The sequence below is a fragment of the Cervus canadensis genome, chromosome 14 (genome assembly GCF_019320065.1).
Source record: "Cervus canadensis isolate Bull #8, Minnesota chromosome 14, ASM1932006v1, whole genome shotgun sequence".
Lineage (NCBI taxonomy): Eukaryota > Metazoa > Chordata > Mammalia > Artiodactyla > Cervidae > Cervus > Cervus canadensis.
In genome coordinates, this window is record NC_057399.1 from 20831236 (window position 1) to 20845092 (window position 13857).

Consider the following 13857-nt stretch of genomic DNA (forward strand, 5'->3'; position numbering starts at 1 on the left):
TGTTCAGTCACTAAGTCATGTCTGACTCTTTGCGACCCCGTGGATTGTAGCATGCCAGGCTCCCCTGTCCTCTACTACCTCCCAAAGTTTGCTCAAACTCACGTCTACTGAGTCGGTAACACTATCTAACCATCTCATCTTCTGCCACCCCTTTCTCCTTTTGCCTTCAGCCTTTCCCAGCATCAGGGTTCTCTCTGATTTCTACTCAAATGCTGCTTTGAGTCTCATCTCCCTTTGAACTTAGCTTTAGGGCGCCTTTATTTCCCCTTATGCATGAAAGAGTTTTCTGTGTAAAACTGGTTGGGGTCCAACATCTTTCCACAACTTTTCACTTCTGGAAGACTAAGAGGAGGGAGACTGGGAGAAGCACCAGCCACATTCACCCATCTCCAAATGAACAGATTCCTAGTGTGGCTAGGTGCTATGCGACATTCTAGATGGGAGGATATAAGTGACCCCCACACACAAATAACAGAGGAGATTTAAAAATACAATAAAAACTATAAAACAAAGTGCCAAGGGAAGGATGTCAGGAGTGGCAGAGACAACGGGCCCAGGAGAGCAGAGGAAGGAGAGACAGTGATGGACGAGGATATGGGAGACATGAAACAGTCAGCCTCAGGTGTGGGCTCTGAGGGATGGAGAATTCTGACCTGAGGAGGCAGGACAGGACAGAAGGCCACCCTGGGAAGAAGGAATGAAATGCAAGGAGGCAGAAAAGCATGAGACATGTATTTGGAATGCAGTGGATGTATAGCGAAGCAGGGTTAGGGACTGCAAAAAACAAGGTAGACGGGGGGAAATAATTCTGGCAATAATTTACAACAAAGATTTTCCAAAAAATTTAAAAAAAGAAAAGTGAAGGTCTTCTTGCAGATTATAGAGCAAATTGATAACATATAAATTTCATGATAAAGTATTACATTCTAGTCAATTTTTCAGGGATCACAAACATAAAACCCTAAAGCTAGAAAAGTAAACTTTCAAAGGAGGCAACATCAAGTGAATTTCTAGATCATTCTTCCCAACACATTAAGTTTCCCTTGCGGAAAGTTTTTGCTTGAACCACAGTGTGCATGCTCAGTCACATACGATTCTTTGCGACCCTTTGGACTGTAATCCAACGGGTAGATTCCTCTGTCCATGGGATTTTTCAGACAAGGATACTGAAGTGGGCTTGAACCACTGAATTAGCTACAAGTCAAACACTTTTCAACTATTTTTTCCTAGTCTAGTTTTTAAAAAATTGTTACCCAAAGTGAGAAGGTACATTTAGGTAACTCAAGTTAGGAATCTGTTACCTACCAGCAGAGTCATTTCAGTGATTTCCAAGAGCCAGTATCCATTAACCAGACTGGTTTCAGGGTAGAGTTGATGTGTACCACAGGTGAACACAACTATTGCTAAGTCTCAGGGTGTGTGCCCTTTATATTATTTTCCCATCTTCTGACCCAAACTTACAAAGCTACTACACAGAGAAAGATCTCAAATAGAAACACCTTCAGGATCAGAGTTTCCCTCTTTCTCCTTAGAACCAGAGAGTTAACTTCAAAAAAGATCCAGAAAATAGCACGGGCCATTAACCCACCTCCAATGGTGGGTCCTGAAACAGGAAAAAGTCCCTGCTCACTGTTTCTCTGTCTTCCTGGTCCCAACATCGCTGAGCAACACAAACAGGATGCCACAGGCCCTGGCCAGCCGAACTCACCATATACCACATGCTTGGCCACTTGGGATCATTGAAGTAAGTGGACTGGGTGCGGCTGAAGTCATAATCCCTCTTGGTCCGTTTTTTTACCACTTGCTGTTGGATCCACTCCACCTGCCAAGAAGGACATTTGGTGAGTGTTCAAGTTCCATCCAGGTTAGCACAACATCAATGACAGTCTGAGACAGTTCCCATCCTGTGTCAGTCACAGGTTTCATCCTGGAGACTAGAATCTAAGTCCAGGAGCTTCAAGAGTCCCTAGAAACCCTGGTTCTATTTTTAAGGCAGGTAGGTTTTGCATTCTTTTATGAAAGATCATTCATATTTCTCAACAATGTGCAAACCCCTTAAAGCTTTTTCAGAAAGCACATTTAACTCCCAATTTATTTTAAATAGATAGTGTTATGATTTTAAAAACTAATTTACTCATCCTGACCTTATACTAAGGGCTGGCAAACTTCTATGAAGATCCAGATAATAAATATCTTCAGCTCTGCAGGTCATACAATCTCTGCTATAACTACACATTCTGCCATTGTAGCACCATAGACAGTAAATAAATAAATAGGCGTAACTATGTTAAAAGACGCTTACTCCTTGGAAGGAAAGTTATGACCAACCTAGAGAGCATATTAAAAAGCAGAGACATTACTTTGTCAACAAAGGTCTGTCTCGTCAAGGCTATGGTTTTTCCAGTGGCAATGTGTGGATGTGAGAGTTGGGCTATAAAGAAAACTGAGCACAGAAGAATTGATGCTTCTGAACTGTGGTGTTGGAAAAGATTCTTGAGAGTCCCTTAGACTGCAAGGAGATCCAACCAGTTCATCCTAAAGGAGATCAGTCCTGGGTGTTCATTGGAAGGACTGATGTTGAAGCTGAAACTCCATTATTTTGACCACCTGATGTGAAGACCTGACTCATTTGAAAAGACCCTGATGCTGGGAAAGATTGAGGGCAGGAGGAGAAGAGGATGACAGAGGATGAGATGGTTGGATGGCCTCACCGACTCAGTGGACATGGGTTTGGGTGGACTCTGGGAGTCAGTGATGGACAGGGAGGCTTGGCGTGCTGCGGTTCTTGGGGTTGCAAAGAGTCGGACATGACTGAGCAACTGAACTGAACTGATGTTCCAATAAAACATTGAATAAAAAACACATGGGAGGCTGGATTTGGCCCACAGGCCAAATTTTAGATAAAAATTTTCAATGTTCTAGGATTACACATCAAACTATCCAGGGATCAAATGCTCTAGGATCACAAATTTTTTTAAAATGGCTATCCACAACAGAGTGGTGGGAAAAGCACTATTTGGGTAATCAGAAAATCAAAGCCCTACTAGACCTCTTTCTGGCATAAAATGGGAATAGTCATTCAATTTCCTGAGCCATAGGTTCTCTGCCAGCTCCAAAATTCAAAACCTCTACATTTGAGAACGTCTTAACATTTAGCCTCAACTTATGTTTAAACATGAGGGAACTTCTGAGTTTGATACAGATTTGTAACCTAAATGATATGGGTATGAATGGGGGTATTTTTAAAAACAGGAAATCATTATGGCAACATAAAAATAAGCATGTTTCATTTTGAACAGAGCATCTCAAATGTAATATCAGCCCAGGTGGCATTCTACAATTTGTTCCTAAATTCTCTTTTGTTGATTTCTTCTTTCCATAGCTAATTTAGTCATACTATTCTAAAATGCTTCCTTCCATCATTTATCTGTATTCTCCATAAAGGGATTAAAAACAGAGCGCCGGAGATGCTGTTGTCCACTACTGTGATTCTATACCCATACCATTCAATAGTGACTTCAAAACCTCTCCTTCCTGTTTCAAAGATTACTGGAGGAGAAGAAATATTAAAGGAGCAATGAACAAGCTCAAAATGCATGGCTATAAACAAGGTTTGTTGTTGTTGTTTAGTCGTTAAGTCATGTCCAACTCTTTTGTGACCCCATGGACTGTAGCCCAACAGGCTCTGTCCATGGGATTTTCCAGGCAAGAACACTAGACTTGGTTGCCATTTCCTCCTCCAGGGGATCTTCCCAACCCAGGGATACTAGGGCCAAAAGCTTAACTAATAAATTTCTACGATTCTCATATTGGAAAATATTATTCAACAAATTATCAGAGGGCTTCCCTGGGGGCTCCGTGGTAAAGAATCCACTTGTTAATGCAGGAGGCACAGGAGGTGTGGGTTCAATCTCTGGGTTGGAAAGATCCCCTGGAGAAGGAAATAGTAACCTACTCCATCATTCTTGCCTGAAAAACTCCATGGAAAGAGAAGCCTGGCAGGCTACAGTCCATTGTGTTGCAAAGGGTCAGACATGTCTTAGTGAATGAACAATTTGGTATGCAAGATGAATTTAAATAGTGAATTCTTAGGTATATCACTAACAAGGAAAACAGAATCACATAGCCTGCCAAGTAAATATAAGATCTATTTATGATTAGGATCAACAGCTCAACATCATATAAGTGACTTGATAGGTTATTTAAGCAAAATTATGAATACAAAGTCAATAAATGAAAATAATATTCTGGAAAACGAAAGTTTTCTCTTATTTTTTAAATTAATCTAGACCAAGTGACTCTCTGGCACTGAATCATTCTACATCACTTACACACATGCACATGCACACACAGACACATGTGTATACACTAAATAAAAGACGTGTTGTGTTAGTTGCTCAGTCGTGTATGATTCTTTGCAACCCCTTGAGCTATAGCCTGGTAGGCTCCTCTGTCCCTGGAATTTTTCCAGGCAAGAATACTGGAGTAGATTGCTGTTCTCTTCTCCAGGGGATCTTCCTGACCCAGGGATCGAACCTGGGTCTCCTGTACTGCAGACAGATTCTTTACCAATCTGAGCCACTAGGAAAGCCTAAATAAAAGGTATTACAAATTATTCCTTTAAACTATTGAACAATAGTTCCAAGGCAAGCTAAGGGATTTTGTTTTTGGTTTATTTCAAGAGACTGCTGTTTAGAAATCACATTGAAACTAATGTGTCATTAAAAATGTGTATAATTTTTTTAATGAACAGACTGATTTCCAAAGTGACCATGTTTCTAAAAACACAGAACAAAATCAACTTCCTTCTTACAGTAGAGCAGCAAGCATGGGCATGCATGTATTTGTCTATTTCAAGGAAACATTTTAATCTATTTCAGACAATCTAAGAAATGAGTTTCTCTCACTCATTTATTCATTCAATACGCAGTAAGTGCCTACTCAATACCAGACATTGGGCTGGGAATACAAAGATGACTAAGAATAATCTTTGCCTCTGAAGGACTTAATTTTACCAAAGAATATTTAGCAAGTATTCTACAGTTCTTTTATTCATAAAAATGTTGTCATCTTCATAAATGACATCTGATGCAGGATCTATCACTATACTAAATAGATCATTCATGAAAATTTTGACTATGCAAATTATATTTATAATTCTTATAGTACTGTCTATAAGATTTACCCCAACAAGATTGAACTAGTTCATATTTGAACACTTGGTGAGATCCGTTTGGACAGAATGGTTTTCAAACTAACCCTATATTGGTGGTGGTCTTTCCTAAGAGAGCCTCCATAAATTCTAAACTGCCAATGTCTATGTATTTACAAGTCAGACATTAAATCTCGTGTGGACCCAATACTGAAATGACTCAGGCTCAGGACAAGTCCACAGCGGGGTAGGGGTGAATAGCTGTCTCTACAATGACACTGTAAGTATGTATTTCTCCTTATGTATACACACACAGAGAAATGGATAAATAGGATAAGTATGTGAGAAAAGCAAGTGACAGTCATTTTCCTAGATGAACTATAGGTACAAAAATAGAACAAAATGTCTCACCAAGCACCATCCCTTCTGTAATTTTACCAAACAAAAATGCTTAGTTACAGGACTCAGTGGCTAGAAGGTAATACAGCAAGTTGGCATCTACATTTGACTATAAGTCATTCTGCCTGATCATAGGGCTGCAAAACTTGAGAAAAGCACAGTTGGGGTTTTTTTTTTTTTTTTTTTTAGTGTCAAATACCATGTATTTTGCTTTGGTGCTTTATGAGTCCTGAGCCCTACATTTTTGGGAAAGCAGGAAAAGCACCTCTTGGGGCAGAAGATTTCTATGACTGGAAAGACCATATTTATATTTTTAAACCATTATCCATATGTCTGTCCTTGAGACCTTTAAAAAAAAAAACAACTCAGATGTAATGCATTATACAGGTTTCACCTCTTGACACAAAGCCCAATGCAAAGAAAAGCCACTTAGAAATTTATTTTCATAAAACTACGGCCAGCCCAGGGAAAAAGGAAAACAGTGTGCTTTCCCTCACTGGTTTAACTTCTAAATGTTCTATTTCCTATATATTATGAATCTACATTAAAGTCAGAGTTAAAAAAAACTTCGGTCCTGGGAAATCAGTCTCAGTTCAGTTGCCCAGTCATGTCCGACTCATTGCGACCCCATGAATCACAGCATGCCAGGCCTCCCTGTCCATCACCAACTCCCAGAGTTTACTCAAACTCATGTCCATTGAGTCGGTGATGCCATCCTGCCATCTCATCCTCTGTCGCCCCCTTCTCCTCCTGCCCCCAATCCCTCCCAGCATCAGGGTCTTTTCCAATGAGTCAACTCGGAAATCAGTCTAGCCTCCATTAGTTTTACCACATGTATGGTACATGGTGTTAAGGACACTCCCTCCCTCTATTCAGCACTTACTCCCGACATGGTCCACATGAATAGTGGACATTTGCCACTCCACGATCTTTGTTGAAACATGTTTGCTTTTGTTAGTTTTACACATCAAGCGAAGCATGCTAATGGATGATTATGGGAAGCCTACCTACACAGTCTCAGCTGAACTCATATCTCATGATTTTGGAATTTACTAACTTTCTGATACTATATACATGAGGAAGGAAATCTGTCACCAAGCAGAGAAAAGGATGTTATCCTATGAATCTGTATTATCTAAGTATGGACAGTATGTGTGTGCTCAGTCGTGTCTGACTCTGCGACCCCCCTGGACTGTAGCCCTCCTGGCTCCTCTGTCCATGGAATTATCCCGGCAAGAATACTGGAGTGGGGTACCATTTCCAACTCCACGTTATATTGCTGACCCAGGGATCAAACCCATGTCTCTTGCATCTCCTGCATTGGCAGGTGGATTCTTTACCACTAGTGCCACCAGCAAAGCCCATTTTATAGCTAATCAAAAATATAAACAGGAAATCAATGGTGGTATTACAAGAAAGACAAATACTGCATGTATTACTTACATGTGGAATCTAAAAAAAAAAGAGTCAAACTCATAAAAAATATAGAAAAAGTAACTGCCAGGGGCTGGGGGTGATGGGGGAAATAGGGAGAAGCTGGTAAAAGATACAAACTTTCAGTTGTAAGATGAATAAGGTCTGAGGATCTAAGGAATAATATGGTGACTATTGCTGATAACACTATATTGTACAACAGAAATTTGTTAAGAGAGAGTAGAACTTAAATGTTCTCACCAAAAAAGATAAATATGGGCAGTGATGGATGTGTTAATTATTAATAACTAGAAGGGAGAAATACTTTCAATAGATCAAACATATCAAATCACAATGATGTACAAACTTAGTCTTAAAAGTCAATTATGCCTCAATAAAACTGAAATTGAAAAAATATGTAGTGCCACTTTAAAAATGCATCCCACAGTGAGGAGAAATCTTCCCTTTAGATATTAAAGCTAATGACTGAAATAAATACCAACAGTAAATATCTTTATCAATTGAATGGGACGGAAAAGTCAACAAACTGACTAAAAACATGCAAGACTAGAATATGCCATAAGGTTGCTATCATAAATCAATGGGGAAAAACAGAGTACTTTATAAATGATATTGAAACACCAAATAACTGGGGGAAAAATAAGATTTAAACCATTCCCACATCTTAATCATTAGGATAAATTCCAAATGAATCATATTAAAAGTAAACAAACAAACCCATGAAAGTACCATAAGAAACACAGATTTTTTTTAAGGAGATTTTAAGAAATCACCTGAGAGTGAATGCTGTTTGTTTATGTATAATACAAATAAAAAAAATTAATTTGGAAAAGTTGATAAATTCAACTAAATAAAGCATAAATATGGCATGACAAAAATTACTTCAAAAACAAGGTAAAGACAAATTAGAGAAACATATAGCAAAGAGGAACTAAAGAGCCTCTTGGTGAAGGTGAAAGAGGAGTGAAAAAGGTGACTTGGAACTCAACATTTGGGCTTCCCTGGTGGCTCAGTGGTAAAGATTACACCTGCCAATGCAGGAGACGAGGGTTTGATTCCTGCTCGAGAAGATCCCAATTGCCAACAGCAACCAAGCTCAAGCACCACAACTGCTGAGCCCATGCGCTGCAACTACTGAAGCCCCCATGCCCTACAGCCTGCGCTCCACCACCAAAGAAGCCACCACAATCAAAAGCCCACGCAGCACAACCAGAGAGTAGCCCCTGTTCACTTCACCTAGAGCAATGAGACCCAGCACAGCCGAAAACAAATATTAAAACAAATTAAAAAAAACCCAGAAAAACTTCACATTCAAAAAACTAAGGTCATGGCATCTGGTCCCATCACTTCATGGCAAATAGATGGGGAAAGAGTGGAAACAGCGACAGACTTTACTTTCTGGGCTCCAAAGTAACTGCAGATGGTGACTGCAGCCATGAAATTAAAAGATGTTTGCTCCTTGGGAGAAAAGCCGTGACAAACCTAGACAGCATATTAAACAACAGAGATGTTAATTTGCTGACAAAGGTCCATCTAATCAAAGCTATGGTTTTTCAGTAGTCATGTATGGATGTGAGAGTTAGACCATAAAGAAGGCTGATCATCAAAGAATGATGCCTTTAAACTGTGGTGCTGGAGAAGACTCGTGAGACTGTAAGAGATCAAACCAGTCCATCCTAAAGGAAATCAATCCTGAATATTCATTGGAAGGACTGACGCTGAAGCTGAAGCTCCAATACTTTGGCCACTTGTTTGGAAGAGCTGACTCTTTAGAAAAGATCCTGATGCTAGGAAAGATTGAAGGCAGACAAAGAAGGGGATGACAGAGGATGAGATGGTGGAATGGGATCACTGACTCAATGGGCATGAGTTTGACCAAGCTCCAGGAGATGGTGAAGGACAGGGAAGCCTGGCATGCTTCAGTCCATGGGATCTCAAAGAGTCGGACACGACTGAGTGACTTAACTACAGGGACAGCAAGCATAGATAAAATGCTCTTTCCCTTAGATATAAAGAGTCCTACATTCAATAAGAGAAAAAAGCAATAGGAAAACAGGTAAAGAGAATAGTACAATAATAGCTGAAAATGTAAATCAAGTTTCTTTAACATATAAAAACATGCCTAACCTCATGAATATAAATACAAAAAAGCAAATCAAACCCACACCAAGATAAAGCTTTTCACATCTCACCTTTTGGATATAAACATTCTAAATACCAAAGACATCTTAACAAGTGAGGAATGTAAAATGGTCATCCTCACATAATGGGGATGGGAATGTAAATCTATTCCAATTCTGTGGAGAGTAACAGGACATGACCTACAAAAATCTTAAGAAGACGTGATTCAGTTTTATAAATTTACCTTACATTTTAAAAAATATTTAAGTGTAGTTCATTTACAATGTTACATTAATTTCTGCTGTCCTCCATTTTTATTAACACATGTCAAAATGCAAGGCTATTTACTGAAGCACTTCTAGTAACAATTGAAGTAGTAAACAACCTGAATATATACTGATAGAGGTTAATTAACTAAATAACAACACATCAACATAGTGGAGTACAATGCAACCATAAAAGATAATGAAATGGGCTTTATGTCTTGACAGAGAAGAGTCTCCATGATGTAGCCTAAGATGAGAAAAAAAAAAAGGAAAGTACCACAGACTATAAAAGATACAATTTTTGTACCTCTCTGAGGTCATTGCTATACACAGAGAACTCTGATAACACTGGCTGCTTTCTTGGCCGGTCGGGGTTGGGGGTCGAACTAGGTGGTTGGGCTGAGATCCAAGAACAGGAGGGAAACCTTTTACTGCTGACCCTTTAATATCTTGTTACTTTTGAACTATGTAAGTATGTTATCTATACAAACAATTTTAAATTTCCTTTAACATGTTCCGTTAGTTACTATTATATAATCCTATAATATCAAATGTGACAAATGCCTAAATTATAACATATTTTAAAAGCAATAATGATAAACATAGTATATAAAAAGTACCTTAGGTGGTTTCAACATATAACACAGTCAATATTGAGAAAAGGTGGGTAAATTAGAGAAGATGCGTTGGAACTTGGGGAACTGAGTTTATAATCTCAGAATCGCCACCAGCCACCTGTGTGACCTTGCAAAATCTTTGTGGGCTTCTTTTATCTGTAATAATAGAAGACAGACTAAATACGCTCTGTACTCTCTTCTGGCTTTGAAATGTTCATCTGTGTATGTGGTCCATCTCTGATTTGACTGAGAATAAAAAGTTCGTGTTAAATGCAATACAGAGGTGAGGGAGGTGCTCCTGTGGACAGATGACCTTAAGTCATTCTGTGCAGATGCAAGATGAATATTTAGAAAGGAATACAGTAAATTATATTACTACTTTTATGACTCAATGAAGCAGATGCCAGGAAATAAATATGTGTGCTTCCATATTTCACAATTTTTATTAGCTTTGACAAAACAGGGAAACGGAGCACAAAGGGATTTCTCTCCTCAGTTTTCCTCCAACTTTGAAAACAAAAAGTCCTACTTAAGGGAATATTGGCTATGCACTTTTTTCCTTTGGAAATAAGGGACTGATGGAGACGATTTAGCACTGATAAGCTACTTCTAAACCTTAAAATCTGAAGCCAACATATCCCCAAAGTTTTCTAAAATACTGATCAAGAAATCAGGGTTAATTAGTGAAGAATCAGAGAATCCAGTGAAAGTCTGCATTCAGGTAAGGATGCTCCAGTCTTTAAATTCTTCCTCTATCTAGTCACTAACAAATAATCAAGGAGTTACTAAGTACTGACACTGTTATTTGATGTGAGTCACTCTTTTTGTTGAAAAAACCATAATCAAATTCTGCTATTTAAAAGAACTATATTTGTGAACAAAATAAGCATTACTGTTTATCTGCAGGAGAATTTTCACTTGATTTCCTTGAGATAGGCACACTGAATCCTATTTAATGACTGTAGGCATCAGCAGCTTATATTAGAGAATCGTCTAGTCAGGACTATGAGGGATCATACAATTTTGAAAGGTAACTGAGAAGAAAGTTGTGAAATAAACATTGCACACATGTTTGCTGCTGCTGCTGCTAAGCCGCTTCAGTCATGTCCGACTCTGTGCGACCCCATAGATGGCAGCCCACCAGGCTCCCCCGTCCCTGGGATTCTCCAGGCAAGAACACTGGAGTGGGCTGCCATTTCCTCCTTCAGTTCATGAAAGTGAAAAGTGAAAGTGAAGTCACTCAGTCGTGTCCGACTCTTCGCGACCCCGTGGACTGCAGCCCACCAGGCTCCTCCGTCCATGGGATTTTCCAGGCAAGAGTACTGGAGTGGGGTGCTATTGCCTTCTCCGGCACATATGTTTAGAACAGGGTAAAAGAAGACAGCACAGGCCACAGTAAAAAACCTCAACCATCCTAAAATTCTATAATTAGCTGGCTTTCTCCAAGAAAATCCCAAATTTTTAAATGTTTCATTAATTTAATCATGCTTTATTTTGTTTTGTGAAAAACTCTTGGCATTATATTTGTAATGGTATCACTTACTTTGAGACAATTAAAGTCAGGTTTATTCCCTCAAATTATTCCACGCTTACTTGCACACTTTTAATTTCCTAAACTGTTGTCTTGTTTTTTTCCCCCTCCCCATTCCTGGTAAAATGACGTGGGAAAGGGGAAAATGAAAATGGTTACATCCAATTAAAGCAGTAAAATTTATTCCCTACATTCAAGGCCTTTTCTTTCATTCATCTATTCACTCCAAAAATATTATATTGAGTACCTACTATGTGACAGACATTGTTTTGAATGCTATAGAATGGCAGTGAGCAAAATAACCAATTTCCTGCCTTCAGGCACGTTCCATTCTACTGGAAGTTAGGCCATAATAATGTAAATAAATAAAAGATTATGCAATAGATTTTCATAATGTTAAATGGTCCAAAAAGTAAATAACATAAGGTAGTCTAGAGTGATTATGGAGGAGGGAGCTATTTTAGGTAAGACAGTCAAGAAAGGTCTCTTTGAAATATGTGATATTTTAACAGAATCCTGAATAAGAAGTCAGTCATATAAATGTCTCAAGGAAGATGTGAATAACTAATGCAAAGGTCCTAAAACACTATATGTCTCTATTTTGGCTTATCCACAGGCCACAGATGCCTATGGCAATCCCTCAAGGTCTAGAGGTGGGTATACCAGGAGTGCATTTCGCCCTCCAGTGGATGAATAAGGAAAGAGACTGACACGAATGCAAACTGGTTCCTAGTCATCTGGTCGACTAACTCTGGGCTCCAGCTTACCAGGGAAAATGGTCTAGCAGAAGACACAGGTTCAGGGTGGGCATGTTTCCCAGACCCCAACAACTCCTCAGCTGATAGGGACAAACACTCAGCTGAAAGAATGTTCAACGAGGTCCTCTAAAGCATAAGGCCCTCTAAAACATGAGGCCTTGGGCAGAAGACCATCTTGACAATACTCTTGCAATGCTAGCCACTACAAACCGGTCCAGTAAGGAGTTTTGAGGCAGACTGTTCTTTCAATTATACTGATACAAAAACCACAGGTTCAATGTCATCTAAATAGAGGAGAAATTATAAAATGACTCCTAGGATAGAAAGGAAACCAAGTATGAAGCATTCAAGCATAAGAAAAGGATAATGACATAAAAGACACTTGCTCCTTGGAAGAAAAGCTATGACAAATCTAGACAGCATATTAAAAAGCAGAGACATGACTTTGCCAACAAAGGTCCATATAGTCAAAGCTATGGTTTTTCCATAGTCATGTACAGATGTGTTGGACCACAAAGAAGGCTGAGCACTAAAGAATTGATGCTTTTGAACTATGGTGCTGGAGAAGACTCTTGAGAGTCCTTTGGACAGCAAGGAGATCAAACCAGTCAATCCTAAAGGAAATTAACTCTGAATATTCATTGCAAGGACCGATGCTGAAACTCCAATACTTTGGCCACCTGATGTGAAAAGCTGACTCATTGAAAAGATTCTGATGCTGGGAAAGATTGACAGCAGGAGAAGAGGCAACAGAGAATGAGATGGTTGGATGGCATCACTGAATCAATGGACGTGAGTTTGAGCAAACTCTGCGAGATAGTGAAGGACAGGGAAGTCTGACATGCTGCAGTCCATGGGGTAGTAAAGAGTCAGATACAACTTAGCGACTGAACAACAACAAGAAAGGGCATAAAATGCTATTTAGTGTAACAGCAGGTGTGGAACACTGTATTAGAAAACAGAAGATATAGTTAATCCAGCTATCTAGGACATATCAACTACCACCTCTGCAACTCCATGAAAAAAAAGGATAGCATGTTGGAACAAATTTTGCAAAACAATTTTACATTACATTAGTTTATATTAAAAAAGCAAGGAGGTTATTTCTGGAGCTATATGTAAAAGTATCTAACACGTACTCTTCATACAAGCAAACAGACAGAGTTAGGCTAGACTATGTCACAGACAGGCAGTGTAGAATAATGAATTGGGAAAGTGTGCCGCCTCCGTTCTTGATAGAATGTCACCCATCACTAGCCTGGCCTCCTTGAGCAAACCACGTACATCTTAACTTTCTATATTCTCATCTGTAAATAACATTATTGCTGTGAAGTTCCAAATATATTGTCCTATATAAATGCATTCAGGCTCATATAGGACTTAATACTTTGAATTGCATGTTTTTTCCCCACTTTCTTGAAAGAAAGAAACTAAGTTTTAGTATTCCTAGTATCAAGGGCAATGCTGGACAATAGGCCCTCATTAAATAGGTGTAGAGGGATAGATAATATTTTTACATTGAATTAATACATTTTCTATTAGGTATGTTTAGGTCTTCTAGCTATTAAAAAAATTGCAG

General features: G+C 39.0%; 1 protein-coding gene across 3 annotated transcripts in view; it reads right to left on the minus strand.

Moving 5' to 3' along the window:
• The window catches only part of PCSK5 (proprotein convertase subtilisin/kexin type 5), a 496629-nt gene that overhangs the window by 403822 nt on the left and 78950 nt on the right, over nucleotides 1-13857 (minus strand). For all 3 annotated transcript variants that reach the window (XM_043487117.1, XM_043487116.1, XM_043487115.1), the window contains exon 3: nucleotides 1709-1822. In XM_043487117.1, coding sequence (XP_043343052.1) covers nucleotides 1709-1822 — 114 coding nt within the window. The remainder of the gene's footprint in view (nucleotides 1-1708; nucleotides 1823-13857) is intronic.